Below are 23627 nucleotides of genomic sequence, written 5' to 3' on the forward strand. Positions count from 1 at the left end.
CACTCTGACAATGCATTTCCCCAACAAGCCACCGCGAATCATCTCCACATCTGGCTACCGGGTCTCCAATAAGAGAATATCCTTCATTGCAAGTATACACTACGTTTTTCCCAACAGGAAACATCACACCTTCATCCTAAACAGAAATAAAAGAGAGACAGAGAGGAAAAGAGTATGTCTATTTTGCATTAACAGAATGTTTCTTTAGATATATTTGGCCTATAAATCATGTCTTCTTTTAATCATCAGGCAAACTAAGATCAAAAAACTAACTTAGAAAATTGTCTATAAAAACTTTTTTCCCTGTATGGTCCTAGCCAACGACACTTGTACTACCATTAATTGAAATAAAGCTATTGATGCCACTGTACTATAATTTATTGATTATCCCCAAAATACCAAACACTGTCGTAAGCATTTTACTGAAATTACTTTAGTGGACACTGCCCAAGTCACTTTTTCCCCCTATGTTTCAGGAAAAGACAGTTGTTATCAGATTTTGGAAAGGTACTTGTCAGTCAAATCTTCACACTCAGATATTATGGGCTGTTCGTTGGCAATACTGCCTAACAGAAGCTGGTAAGAACAGACAGAAATGTTCAAATCCTATCAACGTGTTCATGAAAGTTTAAGTTTCTAACCAATGGGCTTTTAGAGGAAACAGAATGCTGATCTTCTCCCATCCCACCCTCTAACCCCTACCCTGTAAGGGAAGTGCTGCTGGGACTGGGCTAGATTCAAGGACATGGTGTTGTCCTGTGATCCCAGGGGATCAGCTTTCACAGTGAAGCAAGGAAGAATTTGAAGTCTAAGACCTAAGGATGTGATCATGCTTTTCTGGGGTTTCTCTTAGTTCCTTTCCTCATCCTTTAGGTTCTCTGCCCACCCCCCGCACCCCCAGGTAGAGGGTTGAGAGCTGGACCTGTTCTGCTCCAGGCATTAGAACAAAACACCATGGTGCCTTTTTCTTCTCACTGTCAGTCCTGGCCCAGGCTGGCTCCATCGTGGGAGTTGGTAGGAAACAGAGGGCCCAAGTTAAAACAGAGGTTTGAAGAAAATGGGGAAGGATGCTTGATTTGCTTTGGTGCTAGTCTCTAGGCCTTCCTTGGCCTTGCAAAAGGGACTGCTATACGGGGAAGTTGAACTCAACAGCGCCCAAACTTAACTCTGTATCAGAACCACTAATAGCAATTAAAGGGGGGGGGGGGCACCTGGGTGGCTCAGTTGGTTAAGTGTCTGACTTCAGCTCAGGTCATGATCTCAGGGTGCTGGGATGGAGCCTCATTTCTTCAAGCTCCCTGCTCCGCAGGAAGTCTGCTTCTCCCTGTCCCTGTGCCCCTTCCCATTCATGCATGCTCTCTCTCTTTCTCTCTCTCTCAAATAAATAAATAAAAACTTAAAAAAAGAAAAAAGGACACAACTCTCAGGCTCTACCCTAAACATACAGAATGAGAAAAAAAAAAAAAGGAAGATAAGGGACAAGCAGCAATCTCTATTGTTAAGTTCCCTGGGTGATGTAGCCCGTCTGTGGGGCAGTGTGCAGAACCCCTGGTTCCTTACAGGACACCACATGCACTGGAGTTTCGGACAACAGTTCACGATTTCCTGAACTATGCAAGTTTGCTTGGCCTTGTTCTCTAAGCCTCTGTTTCCTTCAGGAATTTTATGGATTGTGGTAACTGTATTGGACATATGGGTGTTAGAGATATTGGGTTCATTCTCCTCTCTCTCTACACACACACACATAAACATACATACCCTTCTTCCATTTCCATTACCTACATTTGGGGGAACTTCAGCAAAATGTCTGTGAGCATATGTTTAAGGGCCTGGAATTTGACAGGCAAATCCTTCATGAAAAAAGCAAAACAGGGAGCACTGAGAGGGTCCTGATGGAGACTACCTCCAATGTGAGCCAGGAAGACACTTCACTGGGGCTTGGGGCCAAAGCCTCATCATAACAAGCAGTGAGAAGAACATGAATTTAATATGGCCCCAAAGCCAAAAAAATCCCCTAGAACGACAAATGGCAGATGACTCGTGTTCCTTCTTGAATGAGAAAATTGCTCAAAGTATAATGACCCATATCTCACCAACACTGGCAAAATGTCTTACTGGCTTCTGGAATAAACCCAATATTTCATCCCAAACCCCATATTTATGAAAAAATAATTGTTTTAAAGACATTTTTCAGTGGCAAGAATAAAGTTCTCTTGGTTGAAGAACTTGCTTACAGATTCCTAGTTTAGTGTTCAGAATGGAAATGTTCAGCAGCACCCTGGCATGATTACATTTCTGATTTCATTGGGCAGTGGAATTGATTTACCTTACCGCAGAAGATATACTGCGTTCTGCAGAATTCTAATCACCTTGGGCCAAAGAAGAAAAGTCACAAACTAAAACCCTCACCGCTAAAACCAAAATGCACATATAAACTATTTTTAGCACCGTTTCATCATGGAAGAAAGAAATAGATTATGACATCAGTAGAGGGAGAGAACTTGGAGCAAAGGGTGTATATGTAAAGGAAAAATCTATCTTCCATAACCAACTTGAACAAATCCATCTTTCAAGGCAGGAGGTGATGGACAGAATTCTTTTGGAGCCAAAGACAAAGGAAAACAATGTGGTTCAAGCAATCTGAAAGGAAAAGGAAACAAAACATAATTAATGTGACAGATTTCCACAGTATAATAAATATTTTGCAGCGCGGTGAATTTTTCATTTACATCTGAAGGGACTCCCTTCACATAAATACATTGATGTGATTGCCATTCTCAGAATCGATATCTGATCATATCCTGTAATAGAAAACTCAAACATAAACTCAAGCTTCCAAAAAATAGCCAGTAAGTCAGTAGTATGAAGAACAAAGAGAAAGAGAAGGAAATAGAAGTCACCGAACAGCACACCGACTTTATGTGATTTTTAGAAGTCACCTGTCTCAGACCTACTTTTTCTCCTGCTGTCTGGTTCTAAAATGCCTTTAACACAGAATTAATTCTGTACTAAAAATAAGATAGTAACAGCGATCCTGCAAGAGAGGTAACACAAAAATAGTAACTAGCTTTGATTGAGCACTTACTATGTGCTAGGTACCTTGGAAGTCACTCTACAAATGTGCATTATCTCAATTCACATTCACAGTAACCCTAGGAGGTATGTGAAGAAAACAAAGGCTCAGAAAGTTTGAGTGATTTGTCCAAGGTTAGAAAGTAATATATTCAAGGCTGCATTCACATATAGGCAGATTCCTGAAGTCATGCTCTATCTACCTCCCACAAGGCCATCTCTAAAAGAAGCTTATAATCATCATCATCGCAGTAATATCCATCATTAAACAATAGTTTTCAGGAGTGCCTCTGAAGCCAGCATGCCACCAGTATTACCCCCACTCCAGAGATTTGAAATCTGAGGGAAAGCATGACAAATGGCCTGTGAATGTTGCCTCCTCCTCAGCCGAGCTCCTTATACTCTTGCCATATTCTGAGGAAACTCAGAAATGTGAAGTATTGATTGTAATTTTCCTCTTTGCACTGAACATGAGGATATTTCCCCTCTGACCACCGAGAAGAGCAAGAATTCCTTCAATGTCTTCCTGAGGATGCTCCTTTCCCTCCAGCTTTATGTCTAGAGGCAGGGGAAATACGGCCACTCCGGCAGCAGCCTCCTCCCATGGAGACCCTCATCTTCCCAGGGACCTGCCCCGAAGGCAGCTTCTCCTCCTACCACAATTCCATATGCTCGCCAGCCTCCTGGTCATGACATGTTCATTTTTGTTAGATTATGAAGCACCAAACATCTAGGGAAAAGGCATCCCACTTCCCTATGCTTCTACCAGATACCCAACTATCTTACGGCTTTCTTCAATTCACATGATCTTCAAATTATCTTACTAGAACATTTCGCCAATCCCTGATCAAAAGAGGTTAGTAAGGACAGTGTAAAACTGTTTGATGTCGCCTGAATTCTGACCGATGGGTATAATTCATCGACTTAGCATTTTGAGATAGCTTTTGCAAGGTCCTGGCAAGTGAGAAGTTGGTGTCAGACAGCTGGGCTAATTGGTTTAGATATTAGCCATCTCGAGCATCTGACTCTATGCCTAATCCTGAATGAATGAATGAATGAATGAATGAATGAATGAACAAAGAGGATTGGTATATCTGAAAAGTAACACAACTGTTAATGAAGACCTACTGTGTGCCAGGCGCCGTGCTAATCACTTTCTGTGCTGAATCTCATTTAATTCTGACGACATGCTACTATTGTTTTACCTTCTATGATTATACTAATTTTAGAAGTATGGCAGGTAACTTGCCCAAGGTCACCCAGCAAGTAAGTAGCAGATCTGCTTGATGCCAAAGCTTCTCAGATCCCCTTGGCCGGATGGCCTCTGAGCTACGCAGCCTTTTGTAACATCTGTGTCAGGAAAACTTGAAACACCCAAGTGCTAGTTGGCTACTTGTCTCCTTCCATCAAGTGACCCACTGCTAAGGGCAAAGTAGTCACTGATAAAAATCGCCATTTAACTTCTAAATCTTTCAATAGCGACAATTGTGGATCCCACGCTTCCTGCCCAGGGCGCTGTTCTTTGCAACCGCCAGATGCGGCCGCCATTACCGCAAATGCTGCAGCTCCTCGTCCTCGCACGGGCTGCTTTCCAGGGGTTCTCCAATACAGGACTGCCCACCCTCACTAGGCGGCGGGTTATTGCATTCTCTTCTCCTTGTTTTCTTCCCGTGAACACAGGGGCCCCAAGAGGACCAGCAACTCCAACCCCCGTCCACCCCTCCTGTAAGATATGAGAGAGGTTGTTCAGAAAGCATCGAGAGGAAGATTTCAGAGTTCAGTGCTGAGCCTCCCGCTCAGGCGGTCACTGGGGGAGGGGACGGTCTGGACACTCATGACCTTCACTCCGTTCAGGAGGTGTTCTACAGTGACCAAAATGTCTCTGCACACCAACGACATTTGCCCAGGTCAAGGCGGCATTAACGAATTTCTTGCAATAATATCTTAAATTTATTATTTTGCAGCTGTTTCAGAGCACTTTTACATGTATTCTACCGTTCATTTACTTCTCACCAGGAAGAATCCAGATGGGCAGGGGGTCTGTCACCATTCTCAGTTGATGGGTGTGGAATCTAAGACAAGGGGGTTAAATGTCATGCCCAGGGCTGTAATGGCTGCCAAGAGCCACGTCCAGACAGCAACACGGCCTTATGGAGGAGTCCAGGCTCCTCTCAGTACAGCAGTCCTGCTGTGAACTTTCTATTGTAAAAGCAGTGATGGGGCATGGGAAGAACATAATGTACTGGGTATTCCCGACTGCCGACCTCGGAGCTGGCACTATTAAATGAGGACGCGCGTAAGCAGGAGAAATGCATTTGCCCCCTGTCAACATCCTTCAGTCTGCAGGTTCTTGCTCAGCCCAGCCCGGCCACCTTCCAACTCAAGGCCGATTCACCACTAACAGTGCTTTGACAATTTTCCCCCATCATATTCCTTGGGGGAGGCAAGAGAGAACTTGCACTATGTTCTAAAAACTTGCCTTTCTTAGTCAGAAACTGATCTCGGAAACCTTGCCCCCGAACCATTATTTCCTGATAATAGATGGATACGTTTACCGCTCCTTAACTATTCTATTGTGTAACGCACTCCTCAGTATCACACAGACCAAAACTAAACCAATCTGGTAATATTTTCCCACGAGATCATTTATGCTTTCTTCCATCATTAGAAATTGAGTTCATAAAGTAGTCCCCTGAGCATATTAACAGGGGTAGTAACAGCTTAATACTTTATGGTTGCTACCCCAACCCTTACCAGCAGGGGGAGCTTCCATATTATCGAATAACAGGAAATCCAACCCGCAAAGAAATGAAATCAAAGTGGTGGAATTTCAATTGACCAGACAGGCCACTTGGGAAGAGAACTGGAGGCAAGGATGCCTTCTTGCTGCTTGTCGATAAGCGACCGTAGTTTAGTCGCGTATTCATTCATTCATCAAACATTTATCAAGTGACTTCTATGAATCAAGCCCTGTTGGGCTCTGGGAATAAAAAGAGGAATCACAGTCCTGACCTTAAGAAATGAGCTTTCTAGAGGAGAGAGACATATAAATAAATACAAAATTGTCTCATACTGTGTCTACTCATGAAGTCAACATGGCATAGTATCGTACTAAAGTACTGAAAGTACCAAGCATCCAGTAGGGCACAGTCAGCAGATGTTCAAAAGTATTTGTGAATAATTGACTGAAGGAACATAATACAAAATAACAAGAGATATGTCAAAGAGCTTGACACCAGAAAGGTTAAGCTATGCATACACCAGCTCCACAGACCTATGTAATGACAAAACCTTAATGAGATGACTATGGAAGGACAGAGGTGTTTTAGGCATTAATCTATTTCAATGGAGAATGAAGAATGGAGAGCATGGTGGGTCTGTTAATTAAGACAGAAAAACAGAGGGGCGCCTGAGTGGCTCAGTCGGTTGAGCATCCAACTCTCAATTTCGGCTCAGGTCATGATCACATGGTCATAAGATTGAACCCTGCGTTGGGTCCATGCTCAACAGGGAGTCTGCTTGAGATTTTCTCTCACTCCCTCTCCCACTTCTCCCCCACCCCTTGCGTGCACGCTCTCTCTCTCTGTCTCAATTAAATAAATAAATCTTAAAAACAAACAAACAGGGAAACAGAGACAACAGAAAGCCTTGACCCAGTAGCTAGAATTCGGAAGTGGAAGAAGGGAGGCACTAAATTAAAATGCCCATACACAAAGAAGCACAATCTCAAGGGCCAGATGGAAAGAGTGAGTCCTTTTTCACTGTGTCCAGCATAACTAGTAAAAATTCAGCACACTGACCTGCTTCATTCCCTACGAGGACTCCTTGTTCACAAGCCACACCAAATGTATATGGTTTGCAATGGCACTGACATTGGGTCCCCTCAACAGTGGCAATGCCACCATTTTGACAAGGTTGGCAATGGCAGGGGTCAAATTCATCCAGATATTCCTCAAGAGCTCGCTTCAAGTATAGTCTTTTCACGGAGGCACAGGGTACTTCCTTTACCAGCTCATACAAAGGTGTCAGCTATACAGATAAAGACATCATGGTCAGTAATCAGGGACTTAGGCAAGAATATTTTCCTTCTGGCATTTAATCCCCATTAAAATAAAATGAAAAGCCACTCATGCTAATTCCAATTAATTCTTGTTCAAGTAAAAAGAAAACAATTCACTTTCTTTGCAAGGCAGAAGGAAAAATAGGAGTGAATAGGGAAGGAGTATTTTTTGTACCTTGCATAAAATTTTTAAAACCAACAGGACATTCATTTTTTAGTTATTGAGAGATTATTTTGAAGGCAGTACATTTCCACCCTTGCAGAGCACAGAAGAAAAGGAAATACACTTAAATTACAGTGAAGAAGCAAATGCAAATAAATTTACAATTAAATACCCTGACTCTAAGAGACTTAACATGTCTCTTAATGAAGACTGTGAAGAAGTTTAAAACAGATAGACAGGGCGACCCTCTGGGTCCCCTCCCTCTTTGGGAGCTTTGTACTCTATCACTCAATAACTTCACTCTCGCTCAATAAACCTTGCTTTGCTGCCCCCCAAAAACTAAAATAAATATAATAAAAATAAAACAGATAGACATTATTGTTCTGTGTTAAATACATCTAATGAAAAGCAACTTGGAGACCCTAGACGTGCCGGCTAAGCTTTCACCATCTGCTCTCCTAAGAACAAAAATGCTCTGATTTGTAGCATTTGCCAGTTTCTGCAGTATAAGAGCTCTCCCCATGGCCAATTTCAGGTTGCCACTGGGATGCCAATGACCGTGGAGTTGGGAAGATACATGCACCACTGGCTCTTGGGAAGGTGCGTCTGAGCTGGCCGCAGCACAGCACTGCGAGTATGAGGATAACTCAAAGACTCAACCACATCTCCCTCCGTGTCTGCCCAAGCTCTCTTACACGGCATTATGAAAGAACGGACTGGATGGCATTGCGGGCACATACATGGATAGTAAATCAGCACAGCTATCTATGATAGTTACAGTCCAATGTGGAGAACAGCAGAGGTGAGAATGAGAAGGAATATCTGTTTCTCCCTAATCAACAACTTCGAATTTTTCAAGATTTGTTATGGGACACTGGCTTTCAAAATAGGTCATTGTGAATATGGATGGTGGCACTTTAGGGTAAACTACCTTCCTCCCTTCACCCTTAGTCGGAGGCAAGTGGGTGTGTGTGTGTTAGGAGGGTGCTCAAGGAGCTATTGCGATTTGGGGGTTTATAAAATGTATCCAAGTCAACTTTCAGCTGAAACATTGCTTGACTCCCATGACAGAGAACCGGTTCTGCTACGGAATTTTGTTTTTGAAAATGTGAGATTGTTGCACTGAGACAGATGTATTAGTGAATGCTCTGAGCAGATCGCATATTCTGTGTTCTTACGTCCAATTTTATCCACAAGAAAAACCAAGTGAACCCAGAAAAGTGGACACAAAAAGTGGAAACCTCCCAAGATAGGAACGCACAACACACACACACACACACACACTTCAGACATCCGTCCGGGTGACTGCCTATACTAACCTCCCCCCACCCCATCTGGTGCTACAGCTGTCTGTCATCTGGCAGCTCTCCTTCCAACGCTTCATGATCATTCAGGGGCTCCAACCCTCCCATCACCTGGTGAGCTTCAAGTCTTTTTCTAGGAATTGTGCCACCTTAATGTAGTAGATACATTTCTTAACAATTTAACACATATAAAACTGTGCTATTGCTTTTACTGATGTCTTTCTTTTTTTTCTTTTAATGAGTATCACAGTTCAAGTTTTTGAGTTTTGTGCCCTTAACCCCATTTTCCCCATAAGCCAGGTGGTCTTTACTGTGCAATTCTGCCTAGCTCTCTGATTTTTAGGAACACATACATTGCATTAGAAAAGAACTGACTGTGTCAATAAAACATCTTAAAATTCTGCCAGCCAAATTTGTTCTATCTTAATGTACAGGTCTCCAAGAGCCTATACGCCACGGCCAGAGGAGATCTGATGGGACAGCAGACAAGCCTAAACGCTTTCCTCTAGCAAGAATCTATAATTCTTCTGAATTAGAGACCAAGGAAAACATAACCAAATTTAGGTCAAAAGCTCAATATGCAAATTTTGTTTTTAATTTCTCTTGGGATTTACAAGGCATTTTAACTTGTACAATTGAAATATGGACATGCAAGATAATGAAGCTTCTGTTTCTTATTATTATGTATGCATTCATTTTACTATACAAAACATAATTGGGATACAGAAAATGCTAATTACAGCTGTCTCTGTTTAACCACCTTGATTTAATCTCATTTTCCCAGTGCAAAGAAACATGCCTGCTTTGTGCTGCTTTCAATAGAGCAGGACTTACCTTTTGCTTTATGACTTGGGGAAGACCAGTCACAGATTCCGCCCAGGAAGAATATCTCTGTTTGTTTCCAGCAGGATTGTCCAGCTCCAGGAAACTGAGGCCAGACACGAAGCCTGAACCTCCCCCCCTGACAAACGGGTCCCCTCGCAGCACATTGCCCTGAGTTCCTACGCAAGGAGAAATCAAATCAAACAAGTCAGGATCCACAAATGAAACGAAAAGGAGCATATAAAAATGAAAAGTCTATCAAGCAGTAAAACACAAACCATCCAACTTTGTGACATTCTGGGAAAGGAAAAACTATGGAGACAGTAAAAAGATCAGTGATTGTCCTCCGTGGTGGGTGGAGGAATAAACGGGTGGAGCACGGAGGATTTTTGCAGTGAAATTGCTTTGTATGATACTGCATGGTGGATACACGGCATTAAACATCCATTCACACCCGTAGAACGTACAACACCAAGGCTGAACTCTAACGTAAACCATGGACTGTGGGTGATCATGTTGGTCAATGTACACTCATCAATTGGAACAAATGATCCACTGTACTGGGGACGCTGATCGTGGGGGGCCTTAGCTTCCGACAGGAGTATATGGAAACTCTCTGTCCTCTTTGCTTGATTGTCCTGTAAACCTAAAACTACTCCAAAAAAATGTATATTAAAAGAAAAAAGAAGGGGCGCCTGGCTGACTCAGTCGGCAAAGCAGCCAACTTGGTTTCAGCTGAGGTCGTGATCTCAGGATTGTGTGATCAAGCCCCGCGTCAGGCTCTGTGCTCAGCGCTGCATCTGCCTGGGATTCTCTCCCTCCCTCTCCCCCTGCCCCTCCCCTTGCTTGTGCATGCGTGGTAGTGCACACGCTGGCTCACTTTCTCTCTCTCAAATAAATACATAAATAAAATCCTTAAAAACATAAAATCTTAAAAAAAAAAAGAAAAATACAGTCATTACCTGATGGTAGATGATATTCTAGAATTATTGTTCATATTCTTAATGTTCTTGGTATAATAAGAGCATTATGTTATATAGGAGACTATATTGCTTCTTAGAAAATATGTGCATATATTTTGGGATGAAGCATCATGAAATTCACTTCCAAATGGTTCAAATAAGATCATAAATATTTTAAATTTATAGTATTTCTATATTGTGAAATAAGCCACATTATAAATATTATATGTACATTATATACAGCAAAATGTCATAATAATCGTTACATAGAGGAGGTGGATATATGGGTATTTATTACTATGTTCTTTCTGTATGTTTGAAAGTTTTCATAATAAAATGGGCGGGGGAAGTTCATTGCATCTGGAATACTAACAATAAGCAAGAAAACCTATTAATTAATAGGCATACATTAACACATGAAAAGTGTTCTAAACAGTGAATATTAATTGAATTCTTTTCTGCATTTACGTGTCTTATAATTTCAGAAATACTTTTGTCTCCATTTGTAATTGATTTTTACAGTGGTCATGACTGGAAATTCCTACCTCACAGACCAGATTTGGGGTGATTTTCAGTTCACTTCTTTTTTTTTTTTTTTTAAGATTTTATTTATTTATCTGACAGAGAGAGAGAGACAGCCAGCAAGAGAGAGAACACAAGCAGGGGGAGTGGGAGAGGAAGAAGCAGGCTCCCAGAGGAGCCAGAAGCTTGATGCGGGGCTGGATCCCAGGACCCTGGGATCACGCCCTGAGCCGAAGGCAGACGCTTAACCGCTGAGCCACCCAGGCGCCCCCTCAGTTCACTTCTTTTACCTACATTTCACAATTTCATAAAATTTTCATAAAATTTTTCATAAAATGTTCAAATTCAAAAACTGTACTTTTATCAGAAATTATTAAAGCCTGATGTTTTTAATAAATTACCGAGTACTTCCTCATCTTCGTTGTTAGTTCCGTTTTTAATATGCAAACAGTCGCCCTTTGAAGGCAGCATATCATAACGGCCAGTCCCTCCAGGACCTGACTCAGAACCACCTGGAGTGACTACACCTTCCTGGGCTCCAACATCTATGAGAGAACAGCTGGGAGGAAAGCCCTGAAATCAGCATTGTAACAAGCTTCCCCAGATAATCTCAGTGTATACTAAAGTTGGAGAAATCGCGGCCTTCACTGGCAGACCTTTTTACGAATAATGTATTCTAAGAAATCAATTTTAATTTTATTTTTAAGCCTGTAACTTCTTTCTCCACACCTCAGTGAGCTCCCTGCCCCAGGCTCTCTTCCCCTAGACAATCAGCCTGGTGTGACAATGAGGAGCCCAGACAGTGAAGCCAAATGTCATGCCTTGGAATCTCATGTCTGACGCTTATTAACTGCGATCTTGGGCAACCTTTCTGTGACTCAGCGTCCCTGTCTGTATAACGGGAATATGAATAACGCCTAACTCCTAGATAAGAAGGATATATTGGCTAATTTTTGTAAATCACTTAAAATTGTGTTGGGCACATAATAAACGCTATGTGTTTGTTAAACACAAAATAAAATAAAATCAGTGAGCAGCTTCCAGTTGCCCAGCTGATAACTGATGTCTACATCTTCCCAAAGCTCCCACTCTCATTTCTATTTCCAGATCACTCCATTTCCATTTCTTTCAAAAACCTGTCCTCCTCCATGCCATCTCCATGAAGACAGGCATTCTCTTGGGCATGTCACTGCTTGTACCCCCATGCCTAGAACAAATCCCACTGTACACCACAGGCTCCATACACAGTTGATGAATGAAGGAGGTGAATAAGTAAATAAACCTCGTTTCACTCCCCTGTCTCCCTCCTTCATGCAGTCATCTGCCAATACCCCCAGAATCCCCACTTCCTCGATAAGAACTCTGACACTGGGGTCAATCTTCACCTTTGGCCCAATTTCTGCCATCACCCTGGGAGAACTTAAGCTCTAGTACCACTCAGTCCACTGCTATCACACTAAGAATCTCTTCGTTGTAAGGCAAGTAAGTTGAAATCACCAAATTCAATGAAGAGTCCTTCTCTTACTTAACTTCTCTCTAGAATTGCTCTTTGTTGACCTCTCCTTCTCCTTCACTTTTAGTGTTACTGATCTTTTCAGGTTCCCCATTTTTTTCCTGTTTTTCTTAATTTTTTTTATTCTTTTTTTTTTCTTTAAGTGGGCTCTATTCCCAACTTAGGGCTCAAACTCAATGACCCCGAAATCAAGAGTTGTATGCTCTACCGACTGAGCCAGCCAGGCACCTCTTTTCTGGTTCTTATCCTATCAGATTATCCCTTCTCAGTCCCTCTTCTTTCTCTACAACTTTCTTTGTAATCTTTCACTTAATCACTCCCTGTATTAAATCCTTTAACAGCACCCCTTGTCATCAGAATGAAATCCCAATTCCTTAACATGACATCTAGACACAATCTAAATCAGTTTATTTTTCCAGTTCCTTTTTCAATCACTTGAAGAATAGCACACCACCTTCCCCACTCCTCCAGCAGCAGCAGCAGCAGCAACATGCACCAAAAAGTGCCCTGAACGTCCATGTCAGAGTGGAACTGAATCTTCTCCTGCCGGTGTCCTTTTTCTAGGCTTGATTGCCAACTGTCATGGTAGGGGAGAAAGGTAGTGTACACTGAAGACATATTTACAGTGCACAGGAGATACCCAGTGAAATTTTCACCCTGCATGATGTCTCACTGCCATGACAGATGAAAGAGAGATCAGAGACAAACATAACCAAATACATCAAAAACATAAAACAGAACACCTGATAAAATCTCAAAGGCCCTTGGAGGCCAGGAACTAGCCACAAGACAGAGGGATGGAGATTAAGCTTGTAATGCAAATTGCCCCCTTCTTATTTACCTGAATCTGATTTTAAGGCCTCTTCCAGCTCTTTGCATTTGCCCTTTGATGATCTAAAGACAAATTTGAAAGTTGAGGCAGTACAACTCTTCATATCTGCTGAACTAAGACCTGAGGGAAAAGTTTTAAAGGTGCTTAATTTCTGCATTCATTAAAAACTCCTTTTGAGATGCAGCCAGGAATGAGAATGGGGTTAAGAGGTTATGCCCTACTATTGTGGCCATCTACTCAAGAGCTCTAGAAGGGTCAAGGGTCTGAAAAAGGAATATTTGATTTTTGTTATTAAACAAAATAATAGATACATGCATATATCTAGGAATGAAGTGTCTTATGTCTGAAACTTTCTTTCATATGCAAATTTTGGCTCCTATTAGCTCTGACCCGAGAGGGGAGAAGGTTGGGGTGATTTCTACATGAAACAGTGGAAGGAGGGGAAACTGAACACCCCAAAAAGTGATATCTTTGGCCCATCCACAGTCAGCTGCTCAGGCATAAAGCAAATCAATAGAAGTAGGCATGTCATGGCCCCCATCCACCTACTGGAAACCCCAAAAGCTGGGTTCTGGTTCTACAGTAATTAATTCCTAACACCCTAGGTCTACTGCCTCAATCTCTCCATTTTAATATCTTTACCATCTCTGGTTTCCAACATTTCCTTCCCATGACTCATAACCTTAGCAGGTAACAATTTCTACTCATTACCAAATGGAGTTTTGCCGATGCATTCTTTAAGGGGAGAAAATAATAAAGTGTGGAAATAAAGTTTTCTCATATAATTTTGCTAACTCTGCTATAACAACTTCAATATTTCTTAAAGAACAATTGGGGGCATATATTATTATAACTCAGCAGTTTTGATTATATTTCAATTAGAACTTTAAGGAAGAACAGAAACTGCTCAAGAGTAAAATTTTTACTCAAAAAAATGCTTTGACCAACTTGGAAAACTTTAAAAAGTTCTCTCCATTTTTTTTTAAGTACTAAGGAAAAAAGGGGGGGAAGCAGTGAAACTAAGTTTAGATCAAGCCACTTGCTGGACTAATTTTCCAAAGAAATATTGCCCTTGTTGTTGCTCCAAAAAAGCAAAACAACAACAACAAAAAAAAAAAAACCTGTGCTTATACATTCATTCCCAACCAGGAAAGTTAGAAAATTCAAGTTCTGGCTAAATCTTTATTGGTAAAAATTAAGCTCGATGGAAAAAAAAATAGGCCAATGGAAACATAGAAAAATATTATAGCTCACCCACAAGGGAAGGCTACAAGATCTCCTCTCAATCTTATGTAATAAGTCTACTCTACTCCACTGTTGTAGAAAGGCTTGATTGAAGAGAAAGGCCCTAAAGAGGTGATTTGGAATAGAGAAGGAATTGTGGATATCAGCTTAACAAAGTTGGGAAGGAGCAGTTTTGACTTGGAATATTAGTAAACCAGAGCCAAAAGGTCTTTGGAGAGAAGGAATGGACACTGAGACACCACCCTCTTCCCTCCCCCTTTGGGACACCTGACGAGGACTTTCCTCTAATTATGAGGTCAAAACATCATAAACTCAGTGCTGTGCACCAATTCTAACAAAAATCAGGCAATTCTAGCAACAACATAGCATAAGAAAAAAGCTCAGCTGACTTTGGAGCCAGTTAGACCTCCTTACAGTCTGTATGCCCTTGGACGAGTCTTATCATAGCACCGCGTCTCCATTTCTCAGTCTGTAAGACAGGAATTGTAGTGGCCACCTCACCGCGTAGTAGTGAGAATCATTGCTAACATGTGTAACTTGCCCGTTGTAAGAAAAGCATCCGATAAATTTAAGCTATCGTGACAAGAATTATGTATTAAGCAAAATTGTGATATCCAGAACAGATTTTTTAAAGGAATGTGAGTGGTAATGAACAGAGGTAAACAAAATGCTTCTTTAAAACATTTTGATTTCTGAAATATAATTCCTCATTACCCTTTCCTTGAAGAATATTACTTAAGCTGAGAAATAGAGAAGGTTAAAAGTATTCCAAAAACCCAGTCAACACCCTCTGAGGATAGACAATAATGGTGATGACTATATCACATTTCGGGATACTATCCAAAAGAGTAGGCAAGCTTTTCTTAGAGCCTAAAGACTTTGAGTAGAATATAATGGATTCTTGCCATTTTTGGATTCCTTTGCAATTTAATCTCTATTTGTCATATTTTAGAGCTCTAAAAGTTTAAGCTAATTACATGTTATTTCCCCCCATTAAAATTCCTGCAATGCTTGTATTTAGTAATTTTTTAATACTTTACCACTTTTTTTTATTTTGTCTGAGTCCGCGTAAAATAGAACTTTGTACTCTCCTCCTAGGGACCCAGACTGCAGATAATGTGTCCCATACTCGTCAATTAATCTTCGGTAGGCGCTGTAGTCATACAGAGAGGGAAGGAAAGAGAGTTCCTTCCAGAATGGTTCAGCAAGTTGTAAAAATTCTGGATTGTTGTTGACAAACTGAGCCACTTCCACAGTGTTCTGCACAACCAACAAATGATGACTCTATGTGAAGAAGAGAGAATAAAAAGAGTTTTAAGTTGGAGATAAAAAGGCAGTGGAATTAGTTTGCTGTCCAATGTCTCCATCAGCTGCCACCTCCAACCCAGACTATAGGAATTTCTATTTTTGATGCATGATGAGGTCTTTTCTGGGCCCATTCACTTGAAGCAATCTATGGAATTTTTGAATCCCAAATAGGAATAATATCTGAGTGATAACATGGTAATTTCTGGCATATAAGACCTTTTAAATTTCAAAACCAAGTAGTTTTGCCCTCCTCAACTAGAAAAAAGAGAATCAGCTTCATTAACCGCTAAACAATCTCACAAATAAGTATATAAAATAGTGTGTCCCTAGGGAGTACACAATGACTTATAGGTAAGGTGACCATATAATTTATATTCCATACTGGAGTCCCTCATTTCATAAGGAGGGGTCTTTCTATTTTAATGTCATGAACATACAGTGTTATATTAGTTGCAGGTGCACAATATAGTGATGCAACAATTCCATACATCACCCCGTGCTCATCACAACAAGTGCACTTTGTCCCCATCACCTATGTCGCCCATCCCCCCACCCACCTCCCCTCTGGTAATCATCAGTTTGTTCCCTATAATTAAGAGTCTGCTTTTTGGTTTGTCTCTTTTTTGTTGTTGCTCATTCATTTTCTTAAATTCCACGTATGAGTTAAATCATATGGCATTTGTCTTTCTCTGACTGACTTACTTCACTTAATATCCTACTTTCTGGATCTATCCATGTTGTTGCAAATGGCAAGATTCCATTCTTCTTTCTGGCTGAGTGATATCCCATTGTATAAATATCTTCTGTATCCATTTGTCTATCAATAGACACTTGGGCTGCTTCCATAACTCGGCTATTGTAAACAATGCCACAATAAGCATAGGGGTCCATCTCTCTTTTTGGATTAGTGTTTGTATTCTTTGGGTAAGTACCCAGTAGTGGATACAATGAGGTCTTTGAACACTTCCTCAGCATCTTGTAATGATGTTCAAGACAGATCTAACCTTATACCAAATCTTCACTTCTGTGAACAATACGGTATAAAGACAATAAATATTTCTACAGCTTCCATCTCCATAGTCAGCTTCTCAGTCATAAAACAAAGAAAACCACTATTCCTTCATACCTCCCTGTGATTTATCAATCAAGTCACCGACTTCAAGAATGAGAAGAAATATGCAGATGTGGAATGATGGTCAGCCTGAAACCCTCTTTGGCAGTAGGTGTTCCTCAACGAGCGCATCTATCTCAACTGCTCAGCTTGCCCAAGATAAAAGTTTCAGTATCTCAAAACAACAAAGTATCTACAAATAAGGCTTTCAACTTCCTCAGATAAAAATTTGGGTATTTCAAAAGTAATAAAGTGTTCCAAAATCTTTTAGTTTTATGCACCTCCCAAGTGTTCATGTTAAGGAAGCACATATTAATTGGATTTTTTTAATTGTATGTAACATTCATACAACCATGTATAGTGATCATGAATTAGAAATTTAAGAAAATTTTAACTAGTATATTTGAAAGTAATGCTTTTTTAAGATTTTCAAATAAGAACAAATACTTTAAGAATGAAAAGTATAGGGGTGCCTGGCTCAGTCAGTGGAGCACGCAACTCTTAATCTCAGGGTCCTGAGTTCGAGCTCCACATTCGGTAGGGACCTAATTTAAAAAAAAAAAGAGAGAGAGAAGAAGAAGAAAGAAAAAAGAAAATAAAAAGTGTAAATAAATATATTATTCAAGAGAACTAACAAGACAGAATCTTACCTTTTAAAGACATATATTACATTGTCTCTTTGAAGAAGATACTATTACCGAAATTTTAAAAAGAAAGCTGACCTGTTTGGTAAATACACTTTTGTAAATGTTAGAAATATTTAAGCAGTCAAATATGGAAAAGTCAACTAATATTTCATACTAACCTTTTTCTTGTGGATTTCATTGCTATGTGACGTATGTGAAGTGTGTGAAGATGATGAAGATCTGAAAAAGGAGCGTTTCCTACTAGATGATGTGTGTTCTGCCGAGGTATGCTTTACATAAGACCAGCTACTGTTGTAAAATTCATAATTAAAATCGTTGTTTATTTTCACCTATAAAGAAAATGAAAGATTTTGCTGTGACCAAATTAGGGCCTTGGAGAGAACCAAAAATCTTTTGCCATGGATCCTTTAACGTGGATACTTTCTTCAAAAAGACAAAGCTCTTCATTGACAAAAAATGACTGTGGCTCTCATTACAACCAGGCCCATACAAGTACAAGGAATAGAGTTCATTCCACAGTTAGTCTTTGTTAAGGAGACATGGTGTCAATAACGGCAATTTCAAGTGATTCATAGAACACATCTGTGTACAAACTCCTCCCACTTTTTTTTAATGTCAACAGTTAATGCAGTAGTCAGCAAATCAACAAAATTATGCTAACAGAGAACTGAAAAGCCCTTGGTTCTTGATTTTTCATCTAATAGAGGGGAACAGAGTTGCAATTTTTCCCCCTATGATAGAGGGTAGAAGAAAAGGCCATCCCAAAAGAATTTTGAAGCAGACAACAGGATAGTCACATGTGGCTAACAGGGAAGTGACAGTTCCAACCCTGACGAAGAAGACATTTATTTATCCCTTATTTTATCCTAGATCAAGTGTCAAAATAAAATGCCCATGGGGGCTGGCAAGTAATATACATGTTGGAGGCATCCCATGGAAGGCAGGGTGATAAAGTGAACATGCATGCTGTCGGAAAGGGACACCAATGCTCAAATGCATCATACGGTTACCATATGTAACTACAAGCTCTAGCATTGACAGGTTATCTGTTCTCAAGAAAAGAGAAAAATCTGAAATCTTGACACAAAAATCTCCAGACTTTTTTTAAATCATAGGCAATTAATTTGCTAAAAAATGTCAAACACCATGAAAATAAAACAAGACATACAAGATGACTCCCTCTCACAAGGGTCTGCTCTGTATAAATAGTCAAATCAGTAACTGTCCTTCCACAAGCATTGTGTTCTTAGCATATAGCCATACACATCTGTGTTTGAGATCAAAGTATAAATAAGCACAGGGAACATTAAAATGATGGATATGATACACTTTAAACACAAACCTAAAAGGAATGAAAATGACAGAATACCATGTAGCCATTTTAAATGATGCCTATGAAGAAAAATATTCATGTTAGATGAGAAATTGGGTATAAATGTGATAATCTTGTTCATTACAACCATACAAGTTTATTCCCCAGTCAAAAAAGACTAGAAAGGAATTCAGGGGTGCCTGGGTGGCTCAGTCAGTTGAGTGTCTAACTCTTGATCTCATTTCAGGTCACGGTCTCAGGGTTGTGAGTTCAAGCCCCACATTGGGCTCCACGCTCAGCATGGAGCCTACTTTTAAAAAAAGAAGAAAAGAAAAAACTAGAAAATTTCAGCAAAATGCCAGAAAATATTGTATTACTTTTATCACTACCCATGTTCAAAATTATGCACGCATGCTAAGAACATGCCAGAAGACAAGAAAAGGTAGATTTATTCATATCTATTGTTAGAGCATTATTTTCATTACATTATGAAATTGATTTGCTTAAAAGTCAAAGGCAAAAATTCAGCTCAAACTGAGATGGAGAATATATGTATTATTATTGACCACAAAGAGGACATTAGTGCCGTCCGAGATTTCTGCAACCACTAGATAGTGTTTCGGTCCTATTTGGTTTCAGATAGACACAGAATTTACTTTTTATCTCTTTTAAGAAAGAGAAGTTATCTATCTTCCTTTCAATGCAAGAAAAAAAAAGCCTATTCTCCCTCATCTTCAAATCTGCAATTCAAATACTTGATTAATGCAAATAAGCCTCTTTAGCTGCCTTAGTTCAGCATGTCCTCCCTCTCATCTACTCTACACAGAGCTGCAAGAGTCGTCTTTTTCAAGGTATTGTGATCTTCTGAAATGACCCTTAATTAATACTCTCTCTATCCCACTTAGAATCGCCCAGACTGATCCTTCCTCTGAAATCACAAATGCAAACATCTTACATTCTGCCACCGCTTACTCTTTTGACTCTCATTCTCTTACCACCAGCGCCATTATTCAACTTAATAGACACCAGCTCTTCTACTTGGTTTCCCTTCTCTCTCTCTATCAGCACCTTTATTTTTTCACTTCCTTCCTTTTCAGATAGATCTCATGGTTCATGACGTCAACCAGTCTCTCGCCAATGACCTTAACTCCCTTGCCTACATATGCTCTGCCATCATGTTTGCCTGGCAGAATTCCAACCCCGGTTCAATGCTCACAGCTGAGCCGCTTAGCACTATGATAGAAAAACCACACAGCTGAACGATCAGTACCACTGTAAGTCCAGTCATGATTTCCAGTCTCAAGGGAACCCTCAATGCCATGCAACAGCCCTATATTTCCATTCTCTTTCTCTCCCATTCTCTACAGTATCTATTTCAAAAAGTTCTCCACCCACCTCAGTCCCCCAGTCTTAGAACCACTTCCCGCACTCTCAGAAAATGACCTTAACCTTTTTTTTTTAAAGATTTTATTTATTTATTTGACAGAGACAGCCAGCAAGAGAGGGAACACAAGCAGGGGATGTGGGAGAGGAAGAAGCAGGCTCCTAGCGGAGGAGCCTGATGTGGGGCTCGATCCCAGGACGCCGGGATCATGCCCTGAGCCAAAGGCAGACGCTTAAAGACTGCACCACCCAGGCGCCCCAACCTTAACCTCTTTCTTTACAAACATTCCCATTATCAGACATGAGATCTCCCAAACTTCTGGCTAACAAATCCACAAGCATATTTACATTTCTTCACTTCTCTTCCTCTACAGGTGTCCTTCTTCCACCTAAAGCTAATTTCTGTCTCATCCGTATTGCATTCCCTCCCACCACTTCTAAGGATTTATAAAATTGATTGTTTATTCCTTCTCCCACAGCTTCAATTTTTCTTTCTCTACTGGCTCATTCCTGTCAAACGTATATATATTCTAACCCCACCCCACCTAAGTAGAGCGTGCTGCAAGGGCTCTGCGGACACACTTCTTGGGTTCAGATTCCGTATTTGTTTTCTATTATCTCTATGATTGTGGGTAAATTCTTCAGCATTTTTTGTCTCAAGTTTCCTCAACTGTAAAATAGAAATGCCAGTACCCACATTTTCAGGTTATTACAAAAAAAAGAAGGGGGTATCTGGGTGGCTTAGTTGGTTAAGCATCTGCCTTTGACTCAGGTCATTATCCCAGGGTCCTGGGATTGAGCCCCCTGCATAGGGCTCCCTGCTCTCCCTCTCCCCCTGCCCCTCCCCCTGCTGTGCTCTCTCTCCCTCTCTCTCTCTCTGTCAAATAAAAAAATAAAATCTTAAAAAAGAAGCAAAGTGAAAGAAAAGAAAAGAAAAAAGAAAAGAAGAAGAGAAAATCTGGGGCACCTGGGTGGCTCAGTCGTTTGAGCATCCGACTCTTGATTTCAGCTCAAGTCATGATCTCAGGGAGGTAGGATCAAGACCCGCACTGGGCTCCCTGCTCAGCAGGGAGTCTTCTCGAGATTCTCTACCCTCCCCCCCACTCATGCTCTCTCTCTCTAAAATAAATAAATAGGTCTTTTTAAAAAGAATATGATCTTGTTATTTGATATGCACGTAAGATCTCTTTTTCAAAAATATAATGAAGTACATTCAAGACCAAACACAGGAGGATCCAGGAAGTAATTAATTTTCTCCACCCTCATCTTTATTCCCATCTCCAATTCATTCCAAGTTGACAATGAACACAACAGTCTTTCAACAGCCTCCAGGCTGAACTAGCAAAGTGGTACCTTCCCAAAGCAGCCTTGGAGGAGGAATGTGTTTATGTGCCCACGGCTTCCTTGTGGTATGGAAAATATGAGCAAACAGAGAAAGTGCATGGCATCAAAGATAGTGGCTTAGTCAACAAGAAACCAGGCTTGCCCTAAATAAACTACAACACTGATAACTGAAACAGAGATCATAAGATGGACTGATTGATTCTGTTTTGTATTTTTTTACTAATATTTATGTGGCAATAAGCCAAAAGTCATCTTCCACTCAGAGGTAGCTGAATATCCGGTGGCCTCAGGTCTACCTGAGCTGCCGAGAGCATTCACCATCCCGATCGCCACACTGGGTTAGCTCTTCAGGGACTGACTAGCTGCCTATTGCTTTCACCTCACTTCCCTCAGGCTGGATCCTCAAAACATCTCCATTCTTCACTCAATAACAGGTTATAATTTTCCTCTACCTCTGACAAACAGCTTCAAATTCAGGGACTGGAAAGGCATTTCAGATGTCAATGCAAAATCCAAGCCATGCTGAGGGAATGAACGTCAGGATTATGCTGTTATTAAATTATTTCTTTTCTTCAGGAGCTGCAGACTTCCAGCATGTCTGTCTTCCAACGATGTCAGAAATTCTCTCGTGATTGTGTCTGCTCTGTAACTCTCTAAATTTGACCCAAAAATATATACATGCAATGATCTCTCTTATAATTATAAAAGAATTATCAACACATCCTCCTAAGAAGAAGAGAAAAAAAATATTCCCACATATGTCTATGTTACATTCTCCCTTCAGTCCAATGGTTACATTACAGTACATACTATTCACCATGTAGAATTTAGAGTTGAGAAAGCAATTAAATACAAGATATTGGGAGAGTAAAATATGCTAGAAAAAGAAAGGGCTGTGAAATCTGACAGATTGGATCCAAGCACTACTACTTATTAATTTGGTGATTTAGGGCAAGTCAGCTGAAGTCCTCTGAGCCTCAATTTCTACATATATAAAATAGTAAAATATTACTTAGCTCCTAAAGATATTATAAGGATTAAACCTACACAAACTGCCTAAAACAGTACAGATGCCAGAGGAAAGATTCAAAAATTGGCAGCTACCATTATTTTTCAGATCAATATCACTTTCCATTTCCATGATATAATCATTTTTTAAAGATTTATTTATTTATTTATTTGAGAGAGAGCAAGGAGGGGCAGAGAGACAGACAGACAGTCAGAATCTCAAGCAGACTCCTTTCTGAGCACAGAGCCCAATGCAGGACTCAATCTCATGACCCATGAGATCATGACCTGACCCAAAATCAAGAGTCAGATGCTCAACTGACTGAGCCACCCAGGCGCCCCCATGATACAGTAGCTCTTAAATGTGACTTATTCTATTGTAAGTCAGAGGAGGATGCTGTTTTGTATTTATAATCAAAACTGCATTCTGAAGAGGGTTAAGTTTGGTAAACAAAAAGCCCTCTGTCTTAACATCCTAATAGTTTGGTTTACAAATTTGGCAATAATAGGTGAGAAGCACTGAACTGGATGTTCTCAGAATTCTGGGAACAAGGGAAGAAAGAAGTCAAAGAGGAGGTCTTGGAAGAAGAGAACAAGAGGCTGAAATGGGATGAGAACAGAAACTTTGATTTGTTGAGGTTCTAGGACAGATGTTTTATGACAGTGGATGTCAACTGTTTTTGTTGAATGTGTTGGCATGACTGCAACAGAAAATCTCTCCTCTGTCTTCACTTCAGATGTTCAGGATTCTTCCCCTAAAGCCATAACTGTTTCTGTGTGAGTGGATTTTGTGTGGAAATCCTGGAACAGAATGAGTTTAGGTGTGTGTGACAGGAACAGCTTACAAGAAGCAGAAGTCTGAAACTGAGACCCTGAGACCCTGAGACCCTGAGACCCTGAGACCCTGAGACCCTGAGACCCTAAGCAAAATGGAAAACTCTGGCAATGCAGACGTTGGCAAAGATAGGGAGCACAAGCCCTCCCCTTAAACACTGCTGATCAGGTATAAATTGATAGCA

General features: G+C 40.5%; 1 protein-coding gene across 1 annotated transcript in view; it reads right to left on the bottom strand.

The window, feature by feature from the left end:
• Window positions 1–23627, bottom strand: part of C7 (complement C7) — a 43524-nt gene that overhangs the window by 13611 nt on the left and 6286 nt on the right. The window contains exons 5-12 of the mRNA XM_034655667.1: window positions 17720–17890; window positions 15536–15779; window positions 13260–13370; window positions 9434–9600; window positions 6873–7101; window positions 4624–4795; window positions 2553–2640; window positions 4–136 (exon numbers count right to left, since the gene is read on the bottom strand). Coding sequence (XP_034511558.1) covers window positions 4–136; window positions 2553–2640; window positions 4624–4795; window positions 6873–7101; window positions 9434–9600; window positions 13260–13370; window positions 15536–15779; window positions 17720–17890 — 1315 coding nt within the window. The remainder of the gene's footprint in view (window positions 1–3; window positions 137–2552; window positions 2641–4623; window positions 4796–6872; window positions 7102–9433; window positions 9601–13259; window positions 13371–15535; window positions 15780–17719; window positions 17891–23627) is intronic.

This window comes from Ailuropoda melanoleuca, chromosome 3 (assembly GCF_002007445.2).
Source record: "Ailuropoda melanoleuca isolate Jingjing chromosome 3, ASM200744v2, whole genome shotgun sequence".
In the NCBI taxonomy this organism is placed as follows: domain Eukaryota; kingdom Metazoa; phylum Chordata; class Mammalia; order Carnivora; family Ursidae; genus Ailuropoda; species Ailuropoda melanoleuca.